This window comes from Ornithorhynchus anatinus, chromosome 4, assembly GCF_004115215.2.
Source record: "Ornithorhynchus anatinus isolate Pmale09 chromosome 4, mOrnAna1.pri.v4, whole genome shotgun sequence".
Classification (NCBI taxonomy): Eukaryota; Metazoa; Chordata; class Mammalia; order Monotremata; family Ornithorhynchidae; genus Ornithorhynchus; species Ornithorhynchus anatinus.
In genome coordinates this window covers 88,046,336-88,059,277 of record NC_041731.1, presented here as the reverse complement: position 1 = coordinate 88,059,277, position 12,942 = coordinate 88,046,336, and the positions used below count along the sequence as shown (strand labels likewise).

The window sequence follows — 12,942 nt, the reverse complement described above, 5'->3', positions numbered from 1 at the left end:
CCAGTGCTTAGTTCAGTGCTCTACACACAGTAGTCATTCATTCATTCAATAGTATTTATTGACCGCTTACTATGTGCAGACCACTGTACTAAGCCCTTGGAATGTACAATTCAGCAACAGTTAGAGACAATCCCTGCCCAATGACGGGTTCACAGTCTAAACAGGAGAGACAGCAAAGCAAAACAGAACAAAACAAAAACATCATGATCAAGATAAACAGAATCAAGGGGATGTACACCTCATTAACAAAATAAATAGGGTAATAAATAATATATACATATATACAGATGAGCACAGTGCTGAGGGGAGGGGAAGGGGGAAGAGCAGAGGATTGGGAGGGAGCAGAGGGGAGTTGAAGGAGAGGGAAAGGAGGGCTCAGTCCAGGAAGGCCTTTTGGAGGAGATGAACTCTCAGTAGGGCTTTGAAGAGGGGAAGAGAGTTTGGCGGAGGTGGGGAGGGAGGGCATTCCAGGACACCGGTAGGACGTGGGCCAGGGATCAATGACAGGATAGGCGTGAATGGGGGACAGTGAGGGGGTGAGCATTGAGGAGGTGAGAGGCAGAGGGGCAGAGTGTATGGGGTGGGCAGAAGAAAGAGAGAAGGGAGGTGAGGTAGAAGGGGGCAAGGTGATGGAGAGCTTTGAAGCCAAGAGTGAGGAGTTTTTGTTTCATGCGAAGGTTGATAAGCAACCACTGAAGGTTTTTGAGGAGGGGACTGACATGCCCAGAGCGTTTCTGTAGGAAGATGATCCAGGCAGCGGAATGAAGAATAGACTGGAGCGGGGAGAGACAGGAGGAAGGGAGATCAGAGAGAAGGCTGACACAGTAATCCAGCCGGGATATTATGAGAGCTTGTACCAGCACAATAGTCGTTTGGATGGAGAGGAAAAGGGAGGATCTTGGAATACTATAAAGGTGAGACCGGCAGTTGTTGGTGACGGATTGGATGTTTGGGGTGAATGAGAGAGCTCACACATTTGAGTATGTACTCAAATGCCACTAACTGATTGGTTATTCCTTCAAAATAATCAGCAATGAGATTCCTTCAATCGTATTTATTGAGATGTGTGTGAAATTTGGACAGGAAAGGTACATAAAGGTACTTTTTAATTCTTGGATGTGCGTGTAACAATGAAACTAAAGTCAATCTTGGTTGTGGTTAAAGAGCATTTAATTGCAAGTATGATCGTCATAACTATAATTCTAATGAACTCTGAAGGCATGTAGCCCTATCTTTCTGTTCACATCACAGTTGCTATTAGTCCCAGAGAAGGGGTCGAATGTTACCAGTTAAAAACACATATGTAAGGTTACCTGCAATCCACAGCAGCCCACGGCACTCATTATGGAAGCATTGTGAATAACTCTGTATGGGATTCCCAGCTTTACTGCTCTCAAAACAAGATCGCTGTGTGTTGTGGCCCTGAGATAAGGAAGAGATGGCTTAGATGGAGAGGAGATTCAGTCTATGGTGACCAGCAGATGTTTTCAAATGCAATCAATCTTACGCACATTACTGCATCTAACTGCTTTCTCCCAGTAGCATGTTTTTATTGGTTAAATTCTCCCTGGCAGCTATTAAAAGGAGGGAAGTTCCAGGTTCTTTGTCCCACGAGCACCTGCAAAAGACATCTGTTGAACAGCAAACATCAGCCTCACTGAATGTGGACATCAACATGGGCACAGTTCCAGGATTTTTCAATTGCTACACAACCGGACCTCTTCCTTTATTTCTCCTCATTTTCCAAAGGCACTTTCCCAGAGTACTATTTATAGAACATGTTAAGGATTAGGAACCTTTGTTCTTGGACATATGGCTTCTATAAACTCGGATGCATTTAACAATTATAGTGTTTAAAAAATAGATATAGTAGTTTTCACTGTACTTGTTTGGAATTATCATGTACAATGCACTGTTTACATATACCTATTTAAAAACTGCAATCTATTGTTTACTTCAGACCAGGTTATGCAAGGAGCCGTACATGGTACATTAAAACTCTAAACAATTACAGCGAAAACTATTGGTTCTTTTAATAACAACAATAATAATAATTAAAACTAAGAATTTAAAATAAGAGCCCGGGCTTGGGAGTCAGAGGTCATGCATTTGAATCCTGGTTCTGCCACTTGGCAGCTATGTGACTGTGGGCAAGTTACTTCACTTCTCTGTGCCTCAGTTCGCTCATCTGTAAAATGGGGATGAAGACTGTGAGCCCTACATGAGACAACCTGATTACCCTGTATCTACCCCAGTGCTTAGAAAAGTGCTCTGCACATAGTAAGCGCTTAACAAATACCAACATTTTATTATTATTACCTACTGAACCATCTGATATGATCAGCAGATCTGGGCTCTGGAAACCATTATTAAGCAGTTTTTGACTGCCCAGAAAAGTTCATCCAGATTGCGAGGCTGCTTCATAATAATAATAATAATGTTGGTATTTGTTAAGCGCTATGTGCAGAGCACTGTTCTAAGCGCTGGGAGAGATACAGGGTAATCAGGTTGTCCCACATGAGGCTCACAGTTAATCCCCATTTTACAAATGCGGTAACTGAGGCACAGAGAAGTTAAGTGACTTGCCCACAGTCACACAGCTGACAAGTGGCAGAGCCGGGAGTCAAACCCATGACCTCTGACTCCGAAGCCCAGGCTCTTTCCACCGAGCCCGCTGCTTCATGATGGCACAGCTGGCCGGGTCAGAGCCAAGGGAGCCCGGAAGCGCCATTCCATGCACCACCCCCTCCACTGCCAACAGAGTAAAGCAGGGTTGCATAGTTGGACTATATCAATAAATCAGTGGTAATAAGAAGTGCTTACTGTGTGCAGTACACTGAACTCAGCATTTGGGAGAGTACAATAGAGTTGACAGACAGAATTCCTGCCCTCAAGGACCTTACTGACTAGGGGGAAAGAGGAGAGGAACAGACCTTAAATATATTAAAAATGGATATGCACATTACTGCTGAGAGGTAAGCATGTTTCCTGACCCCAATGAGCCCAGGACTGTGGATCTCACATTGGCTTTTCAGTCACACAAGTGCTCACGGGTAAACTTCATCATCGATGATGTCTTTTTCAAATATGACAGGCAAGGTAGAGACTATTAAGTTCTTTCTGTAAGACTAAAATATGCAAACATGGGCACAAAGTCATTAAAATTTACACCTACTTTAGGTGGTAGCAATACATGGAAATCTATCTAACCAAATGCGTAAAATGCTATAACTTTAACCAAACTCAAATGCCATAGTCTAAGAAAAATGTAGATAATTTAGAGTTAAAAAATAACCATTATGTATACATCTAGTTTATAATAATGCCTATGTAAACTTTAAGCACTTGTCTTCCTCTTTATAAGCTTCTTTGAGGCAGGAAAAATACACCCTATTTTCTGATATTCTCTCCCAAGTACTTAGAAGAGTGCTCTGAACTCAATACTCAACTAATACTATTTTTTTTTCTTTTTTGGTATTTGTTAAGAGCTTCCTATGTGCCAATCACTGTTCTAAGCACTGGGGTGGATACAAGGTAATCAGGTTGTCCCACGTCAGGGCTCACAGTCTTACTCCCCATTTTACAGATGAGGTAACTGAGGCACAGACTGGTTAAGTGGCTTGCCCAAGGTCACACAGAAGACAAGTGGCGGAGGTGGGATTAGAACCCACATCCTCTGACTCCCAAGCCCGTGCTCTAACCACACAGAAGTGAATGCCTCGAAATGGTGCATGGGGCTGTTAATCTCAATTTTCCTCTTCAGTCAGTCAAACCCACACACTTCATAGCCAGTGGTGCAATAGGGTGAATACAGAGACCGTGTAGAAATAGTCTGATCTATAGGGGGCATCTGGATAGTGACTGGCTGAGAAGACTGAGTCACAAGAGCAGGAGGAATAGGAAAGGGAGCGTGGTTTTATTTTAGAAGACAGCATTGACAGGGAGTGAGAAAGGAGAAGAGATCCAGCCCAAGTATTTCTGTTAGTAGCTATATATCGAAATAGGAATACACAAAGTCAGTGGTGAAAATCCCTAACAACTGGGAGTTGAGGGACCAGGAATAACACCCACATTTCAATGATCCCATTTTCTGCCCCGTTATCTAATGATAATAATGATAATTAAGGTATTTGTTAAGCAGTTACAATGTGCAGAGCACTGTTAAAAGCACTGGGGTAGATACAGGTTAATCAGATTGGCCCACGTGGGGCTCACATTTTTTTTTTTTAAATCCCCATTTTTGCAGATGAGGTAACTGAGGCACAGAGAAGTTAAGTGACTTGCCCCAGGCTCCACAGCAGACAAATGGCAGAGCCGGGATTAGAACCCACGACCTCTGACTCCCAAGCCCAGTCTCTTTCCACTAAGCCATGCTGCTTCTCAAAGAACACGAGGCTCAAATAACCTTGAATTTAGTCCTCTGAAGACCCTACTGCTACTGAACCTGGGGTTTCCCCAAAGTCCAACATGAGATCAGGAAAGAAATAATTTGAAGAGAGCATTAACACCCACAAATAAATGAAATCCACAAAAACGAGACAAAATTATAATGTGTGGTTATGTGGGCTTGAGCATTCTGGGAATTGGATTCACATGTCAGACTCCTTCTCCTCTACACTGCTCATAGCTTTTAGGTTGTCAGGGTCCTTTTGCTGATGAGATTGGACTACACTGGCCTTTCAGACTAATATTAGCCTAAGAGAATGCTAAAAAGGCTGGTGGGAGGTACATGGGCAGAAAACAACCCTTCTACTTAATTATTCACAATCACTGCACATAACCTTATGGTTAAAGGCAGGGAAAGGGACATGTAGAGCCACTACACTAAGTCTCTTAAGAAGATGTGTCCTCAAATTAAGTTTTCTTTAACATTCATGAGAAACAAATCATGCATAAGCAGGGCATTCACCCTACTGTGCATAACTGAGGTTTGCATAAGTGATTTTTATTCATTGAAATAACTAAACTGCAGCTCATAAAATATTTATCACAGAATATTGCAAACTGTCAGTTGAAACACTTTAGAAAATATAATTTAGAAACAGCACAGGCCTTTAGGTGACTATAATTCGAACCTCTTTCATTGTACGGATTCTTTGATGTAAGACTTCGGGCTAGACCATGTAAGTTAACCCCCAAACCTTTATATACGCATAGAGTTGTACTTTTGGAGAAGCCAGCGATTGTGAAATTTACCCATGAGTGTGTGTGACTAGAATGTCACTGTGGAAGCCACAGTCCTGGTGACACTGTGGACTGGGCAGACACAACCCCTGTCCCCTGTCATGCTATCATGTTCCTCACAAAGACTGGCACTTATTTTCATTTTGGCCACCTTACCTCTCAATCCTTACAGAGTTTCTGGACCAAAAAAGCCACGCTTTCCAGATTGCCACTGTGGTCTATCTGCAGCTATTTGACTCCCAGATGGGATGCAGCATGGTCTGAAGCATTTTTCTTTCATTTTAAAACTGATTCCTTTCTCTCTCCTCCTTGCTTTCAGTTCTCCAGTTTAAGTTCACCATGAGGCACCTGCTTGGGTGCCCTGCTGTCTTCCACTGTCCTCCGGTGTTACCATTAGAACTTAAATCTTTATTTTCCCATAAATTTGATCCAGGAATTTTGTGTTCCTGATGTCTTACTTTTAGACCTATATTTCTTGGGTTGTCACATCTTCTTGCTTTTGCGCAGGTTTCTTTAAAAACCTAAGAACTGTCTTTTTGTTTTAGGGAGGCAGTGTGACCTGATGGAAAGAATGTGAACTGAGTTTTCCTTCCAGTTTCTGGCACTAGCCTGTTGTCCGGACATGGACAAGTCAGGTTCTCTGTGACCTTTTCATATTTATCAATGTCTTTCTGTTCACTTTTCATGGCTCAGTGGAAAGAACCTGGGCTTCGGAGTCAGAGGTCATGGGTTTGACTCCCAGCTCTGCCACTTGTCAGCTGTGTGACTGTGGGCAAGTCACTTAACTTCTCTGTGCCTCAGTTACCTCATCTGTAAAATGGGGATTAACTGTGAGCCTCATGTGGGACAACCTGATTACCCTGTATCTCTCCCAGTGCTTAGAACAGTGCTCTGCACATAGTAAGTGCTCAACAAATACCAACATTATTATTATTATTATTCTTACACTGAGCCCTTTAGGGCCACCGTCCTTGTCTATACCTCATCCAGGCATTTCTTTCCCTGTGTTTAGTACAGTGCCTTAACAGAAACTATGTGCTTAATAAATATAATTACTATTGCAACTAATACTGCCCTCTTCGACTGTGAGCCCCATGTGAGACAGGGACCAGGCCCAAGTACTTGAGTGCTTGGCCCACATTAACTAAGCTCTTCCTAATTCCTATCATCATTATGCATCTCTGATCACACCGGACTATGTTGGTGCATGAATTTTTTTTAATATTAAGAACGTTTCCAACACTTTGACCTGCTTCTTGGTTTTGGCTGGTCTTTTTGGGCACCTTAGATGAGTTCATGTGCTGCAAACCCTGCCCGCCTACTTCCCCATTGCGTTCCGTACCCAGCCTCGAAGATAACTGGCAGGGATGAGAGTACGAGTGGCACTACCCTAACCACTATTAGAATCAATGCCTCTGCATAAATTCGCAGCCCTAGAGTCTAAGGATGAGGCTCGTCCGTCACTCTTCTCAGATGAGAAAAGTAAGCATTTCCAATGGGCTACTCGGCTCAATCTTTTCTTCAGAGTAGTTTCTCACATCTGCCATGTCACTTATACATTTAAAAATCTGAGATGATCGGTGTCATTTGTAACCAAGTTTCAGTTTAATGAGACAAACTCCCTTGTGATTCATGGTGTAAATTACTCTTTTTGACATATATAAACGTGTAACTACTCCGCTTTTGCAAAAGGTCTGCAATGGTGGGCTTGTGGGGATTTAATTGTCCTTATGTTCCTTAAGGCCTCGATATAAATCTTGGATTGCCAGCTGGAGACAAAAGGACTCTTCTCTGTGGTTTGACATTAGAGATTGATGATGGCTGACTGGACAGGCAGGAGGCCATCCTTCGGGTAATGAGGTAGGCCAAAGCTCCCAGTGGGACTAAGAAATGGAATCAGAAACTCAAGAAGCAAATCAAGATGAGATATGGGAGAGGACCTTAGCATCCACAAATTAAATGGAAAAAGGGCTTAAATGATGCTCAACTTAAGTTGCAACAATCATAGAGAGAGGAAACAGCCTAGGTGTTTTTACAAAAACAAGCTACGATGAATAAAGGTATTTCCAGTTGTTATGTAAATTGCTAAACCAGTAAATGCCCCTTATGATTACCAAGGGATCACTTGTCAAGGGGCAGTGTGGACATCAATGACCCAGATGATTTAGTTGCTTCGTTGTACGTTTGTAGATGCCTCTACCCTACAGTAGAACATTTTGCAAGCAATGGTGTGTGGGAGCGGTAGAGCTAAGGCAAAACAATGCAGTTGTTTTTCTGTGTCACGATGATGTAAAACTGAGGCTTTATTAATGTAAGATGGTAGGGATATCTATCAAAAATAATCCCTGATCCTGGAAAATAAAGAGTGTTTGGATTTGCAAAGGGATCTTTCTCTGCTGACACAGAACACATAATTCACAGAATTCGAACTCTGTTAAGCATTCCATCTTACCCAAATGGATCGCCAACTACCAGGAAAGCAACATCACTGACATCGGCATCCTTTAAAATATGGTCGGCTTCTTGTTCCACTGTTTCTCTGTCAGCAAGGATCAATTTTCTTCCATAAAAGTCCTCCTAGAGCATGAAGAAAAATACCCATATAAGTCATAGCTTTTGTCTTTCTCCACCTTGGTCTTCAGTTAGTTAAAAACCTGGCAACCATCCAAATATAGACTATTGTGTAAAGCCGGGCATAGGCCATAGCTTCCCATATCTAGAGGCGATTCAATACCATCTTAATATCCTGAGGGGAAGTCGATCTCTAACATCCTAGCCTTCCTTTGAGTTTTTTGTTATTTTTGAAATGGCCAGATACGGCAAAATAATTTAGGGCTAATATAGTTGTCACACCTAAACTTGTCAATTCCTGATTGGCATAAAGCATCAGTTTTAAAATAAAAATGGGTCCCTCAACAGCAAATACAAACAAAAGTCATCACAAGGAATATAGAGTCCACATTCAATTCTGTCCAGATCATTCCAGTAAAGTTACTTTTAAAATGCCCCAAAGTCCACAATCTTAGGGGAGAAAAAGGAAGAAGAATAAGAAAAAGATGGAGGCTTCCATGGGAAATCTTTTACTTATCTATTATATAGAGTCAAATCTAGGATCATAGTGCTGGCACAACAAAAGTGAGCCAAAAAGCTGTGTTGACAAAGAACATAGCTGTTAGTCAATCCAGGGTATTTACTGAGCATCTACTGTAGCCAGATCTCTCACCGACTGCAATGAACACTAGATAACTGGACAGCACTATGGTGACATTTATGTTTCCATCATGCAAATGTGTTTAATCAAATCATTCATTTGGAACTTTTATTTAGGAGGGAAGGGCTGAAGGATGCCAGCAAGGAGGCTGACACCGCAGTCGAGAAGGGACATGACAGGTGCTTTGTACTAGAGTGACAGCACGTTACCTCAACAATCAGTAGTTATCTTCTCCTTACATGTATTCTCGTCCTAAAGAGTCCAGTTAATAGTTCAAGGGTATTCCATGCAGACAGCTAAGAACCTAAGTCATCCCAACTAGGTCAGACTTATCTTTGCAGTTCAGAACTGGGTCTCTGACAGTTTTCTAAAAAGACGTTTGGAAGAACCGTGAATGGCTGCCTGGTTTGACTGGACAGTCAAGAAAGATGTCACCTCCGCTACTGCTTTTTTTTTGCCCATGAATGAAAAAACATGGTTTTCAAAAAGTCAACCAGCTGCTTATATATTTTTTCATCATTCTATGTTAACTAGGTGCAGTAACATTTTGCTTTAATTTTATAGATATTGCCCACACCATTTGAATAGCAATATTGTAACTGTGTTCATGCCTCAAGTCATAATCATGTGCCCTAATGACTGGAGGACTTTGAAGGATGGAGAGGTTCTATTTTTGGACTAACTACATAAAAATTTGCTAGTGACATTCATTCAATCGTATTTATTGAGCACTTATGGTGTACAGAGCACTGTACTAAGCACTTGTACCTGCCCTCTAAAATGCTATTCACCGTAATTTCCCCAGCCCAGAAAAACTGAATCCAGTATTTTGTATATTTTAAAATAGTCTTAGGTTTTATGCCCCTGGCATTTCATTTTGTGCCTAATTTATGCTTGACTATCTCTTTCTTTTCTATTCTGAATTCAAGAGCTGCAAAGAACAATCAGTGATGTAGAGAAGATTGAAATAGTTGACAATTTTTCTCTCCTGGGATTGATAGTCAATAATAAAGCAACTAGTAGTCAAGAAATAAGCCAAAGATTAACGTTAAGAAGACCTGCTATGAAGAGCCTGGAAAAAGTGATGAAATGTGCTGATTTAACAATTTCCACAAAAACACAAATTGTCAATTCTATGGTGCTTCCAGTGACAACGTATGGATCCAAAAGCTGGGCAGGGAAAAAACAGGACAGAAAGAGCATCGATTCTTTAGAATTGTGGTGTTGGAGAAGGCTTTCACAATATCATGGACTGCTTGAGAAAAAAATCAAATGGATTTTGCAGCAAATTAAGCCAAAGTGGTCTTTGGAAGGCCAAATGACTCGACTTAGATTAGTATATTTTGGAGTCATAATCAGGAGGATCAACTCTCTGGAGAAGACACTCCATTTTCCAAGGAAAATGTGGAAGAGACCAACCGGCAGCTAGATGGATAGAAACCATAACAGTGATAACGGAGAGCAAGGTTAGGGATTAGGGCAGAAGACAGGACGTTATGGAGAAAATATATCCGTAGAGTTGCTATTAATTGGAAGTGACTCGATGGCACTGGATAATGACAATAACAGCACTTTAGTAAGCACTTGTCAGAAAAGTGGTGACTAGTCTCTCAGGAAGGTACTTACAAGGGGGGCTACCCAGAGTTTGCTGGAAGTTTATATTTAATCCATCACCTGATGAAAAAAACAAATCTTGGACCAAATCTGGAGTACAGTGCTTTGCACACAGTAAGCACTCAAATTTGATTGAATGAACTACAATTTTACATATACAGTGGATTATCCATCATATTTATTGTTTACTCTGTGCAGAGCACTATACTAAGCACTTGGGTGAGTACAATATAACAGAGCTGGCAGACACATTCCCTACCCACTGGAAAGGCTTTTTCCCTTTCCTAAAAGAAAAGGCCTAGTTCAACAGGACTAGCAGCAACTTTTCGTTTCAGATGTTCCCTTGTTTCATTTATTTAAACATTCCCTAATGACGTTTTTTATTCTTGTTCAGCCTCCCTCCTGGTTTCCCTGCCTCCAACATTCTGCTTCACTCTAGACTGTGAGCTTGTTGTGGGCAGGGAAAGTCACTCTTTACTGTTATATCATGCTTTCCCAAGAGCTTAGTACAGTGCTCTGCACACAGTAAGTGCTCAATAAATACGACTGAATGAATGAATGCTTCACCAACCATCTTCCTATGTTTGAAATGCAGCACCTCCCTACTCCAAAACCTTCAGTGACCATTTCTTTTCCTGGCAAACAGAAACTCTTGACCCAGAAACTCTTGACCTTTGGATAAAAGGCTCTCCCTCAGCTATACCTTACCTTTCCTGACTCCCCTCTTGACTAACATCCTTCTCTAATTCCATCTCCTCCCTCTTCACTTGCATCACCACTTTTGTACTCTCCCAAGCGCTTAGTAAAATGCCCTGCCCAAAGTAAACACTCAATACATATGACTGCTTGATTTCAAAATTCCCCACCTTCTCTAGGAGGTATTCTCCTAGTAAACTCTTCCTCCTTAACCAAGCTATTTCATTGACTGCCCTTATGCTGAGTTATTCACTCACTGCATTTATTTTGTTGACACCTACTGTATCTCTGTTGTTCTCACTTTACAAATACAACTGACTGCTTTGCTTGCCTCCCTCATTTGACTGTTAGCAAATGGGGCAGGAACTGTGCTTGGCTTAGTGGGTAGAGCACGGGCCTGGAAGTCAAAAGGTCACGGGTTCTAATCCCCACTCCGCCACTCGTCTTTTTTGACCTTGGGGTGAGTCACTTCACTTCTCTGTGCCTCAGTGATCTCATCTGTAACACGGGGCTTGAGACTGTGAGCCCGGCATGGGGCAGGGACTGCGTCCAACCCGATTTGCTTGTGTCTATTCCAGCATTTAGTAGAGTGTCTGGCACCTAGACTTTGAGCCCGTTGTTGGGCAGAGATTGTCTCTGTTGCCAAATGGTACACTCCAAGCGTTTAGTCCAGTGTTCTGCACACAGTAAACGCTCAATAAATACGATTGAATGAATGAACAGAGTAAGCGCTTAAATAATAATAATGATATTTGTTAAGGGCTATTTGCCAAGCACTGTTCTAAATGCTGGGGTAGATACGACATAATCAGGTTGTCCCACATGGGGCTCACAATCTTCATCCCCATTTACAGATGAGGGAACCAAGCCCCAGAGAAGTTAAGTAGATTGCCCATGGACACACAACAGACGGGGAGCCGGGATTAGAATAATAATAATAATAATGTTGGTAGTTGTTAAGTGCTTACTATGTGCCAAGCACTGTTCTAAGCGCTGGGGTAGAAGGTCATCAGGTGGTCCCACGTAGGGCCTCACAGTCTTCATCCCCATTTTACAGATGAGGGAACTGAGGCCCAGAGAGGTGAAGTGATTTACCCAAGATCACATAGCTGACAAGCGGCAGAGCTGGGATTATAATCCATGACCTCTAACTCCCAAATCTGGGCTCTCTCCACTAAGCCACACTTTTTCTCTACGTCTTCTGCTTCCTGAGACCATGCTCTTTCCACTAAGTCACACTGCTCCTTTCTTGTAAGCATTTTTTCCACTCTAGACTGTGAGCCTGTTGTTGGGTAGAGATTGTCTCTATTTGTTGCCGAATTGTACTTTCCAAGCACTTAATACAGTGCTGTGCACACAGTAATAATGACAATAATAATCATGGTATTTATTAAGCACTTACTATGTGCTAAGCACTGTTTTAAGTGCTAGGGTAGATACAAGGTAATCGGGTTGTCCCACGTAGGGCTCACAGTCTTCATCCCCATTTTACAGATGAGGTAACTGAGGCCCAGTGAAGTGACTTGCCCAAGGTCACACAGCAGACAAGTGGTGGAGCTAGAATTAGAACCCACGTCCTCTGACTCCCAAGCCCGTGCTCTTTCCACTAATCCACGGTGCTTCTCTAAGCAGCTCAATAAGTGCTCAATAATGAAAGAATGAATGAATCCCAACATATAGTCTGTAAGTGCTCAATTCATCACCTTGCCCTCTCCTCCCTTCTCTCTTTCTACTGCCCACCCCACACGCTCCGCTCCTCTGCCGTCCACCTCCTCACCGTCCCCCATTCTCGCCTATCCCGCCGTCGACCCCTGGCCCACGTCCTCCCGCTGTCCTGGAATGCCCTCCCTCCTCACATCCGCCAAACTCACTCTCTTCCCCTCTTCAAAGCCCTGCTGAGAGCTCACCTCCTCCAGGAGGCCTTCCCGGACTGAGCCCCCTCTTTCCCTCTGCTCCCCCTTCCCTCCCCTCCCGACCCTCCGCTCTTCCCCCTTCCCCTCAGCACTGTGCTCATTTGTATATATTATTTATTACCCTATTAATTTTGTTAATGAGGTGTACATCTCCTTGATTCTACTTACTGTGATGATGTCTTGTTTTTTTTTTTGTTATGTTCTGCTCTGCTGTCTCCCGTTTAGACTGTGAGCCTGTCACTGGGCAGGGCTGGTCTCTATCTGTGGCCCAATTGCCCATTCCAAGCGCTTAGTCCAGTGCTCTGCACAGAGTAGGCGCTCAAT

The 12,942-nt window shown here is 42.6% G+C and overlaps 1 protein-coding gene across 1 annotated transcript in view; it reads right to left on the bottom strand.

The window, feature by feature from the left end:
• Window positions 1-12,942, bottom strand: part of DPH5 (diphthamide biosynthesis 5) — a 40,084-nt gene that overhangs the window by 23,641 nt on the left and 3,501 nt on the right. Inside the window, exons 2-3 of the mRNA XM_001506392.5 lie at window positions 7,637-7,761; window positions 1,314-1,422 (exon numbers count right to left, since the gene is read on the bottom strand). Of these exons, the coding sequence (XP_001506442.1) occupies window positions 1,314-1,422; window positions 7,637-7,761 (234 nt within the window). The remainder of the gene's footprint in view (window positions 1-1,313; window positions 1,423-7,636; window positions 7,762-12,942) is intronic.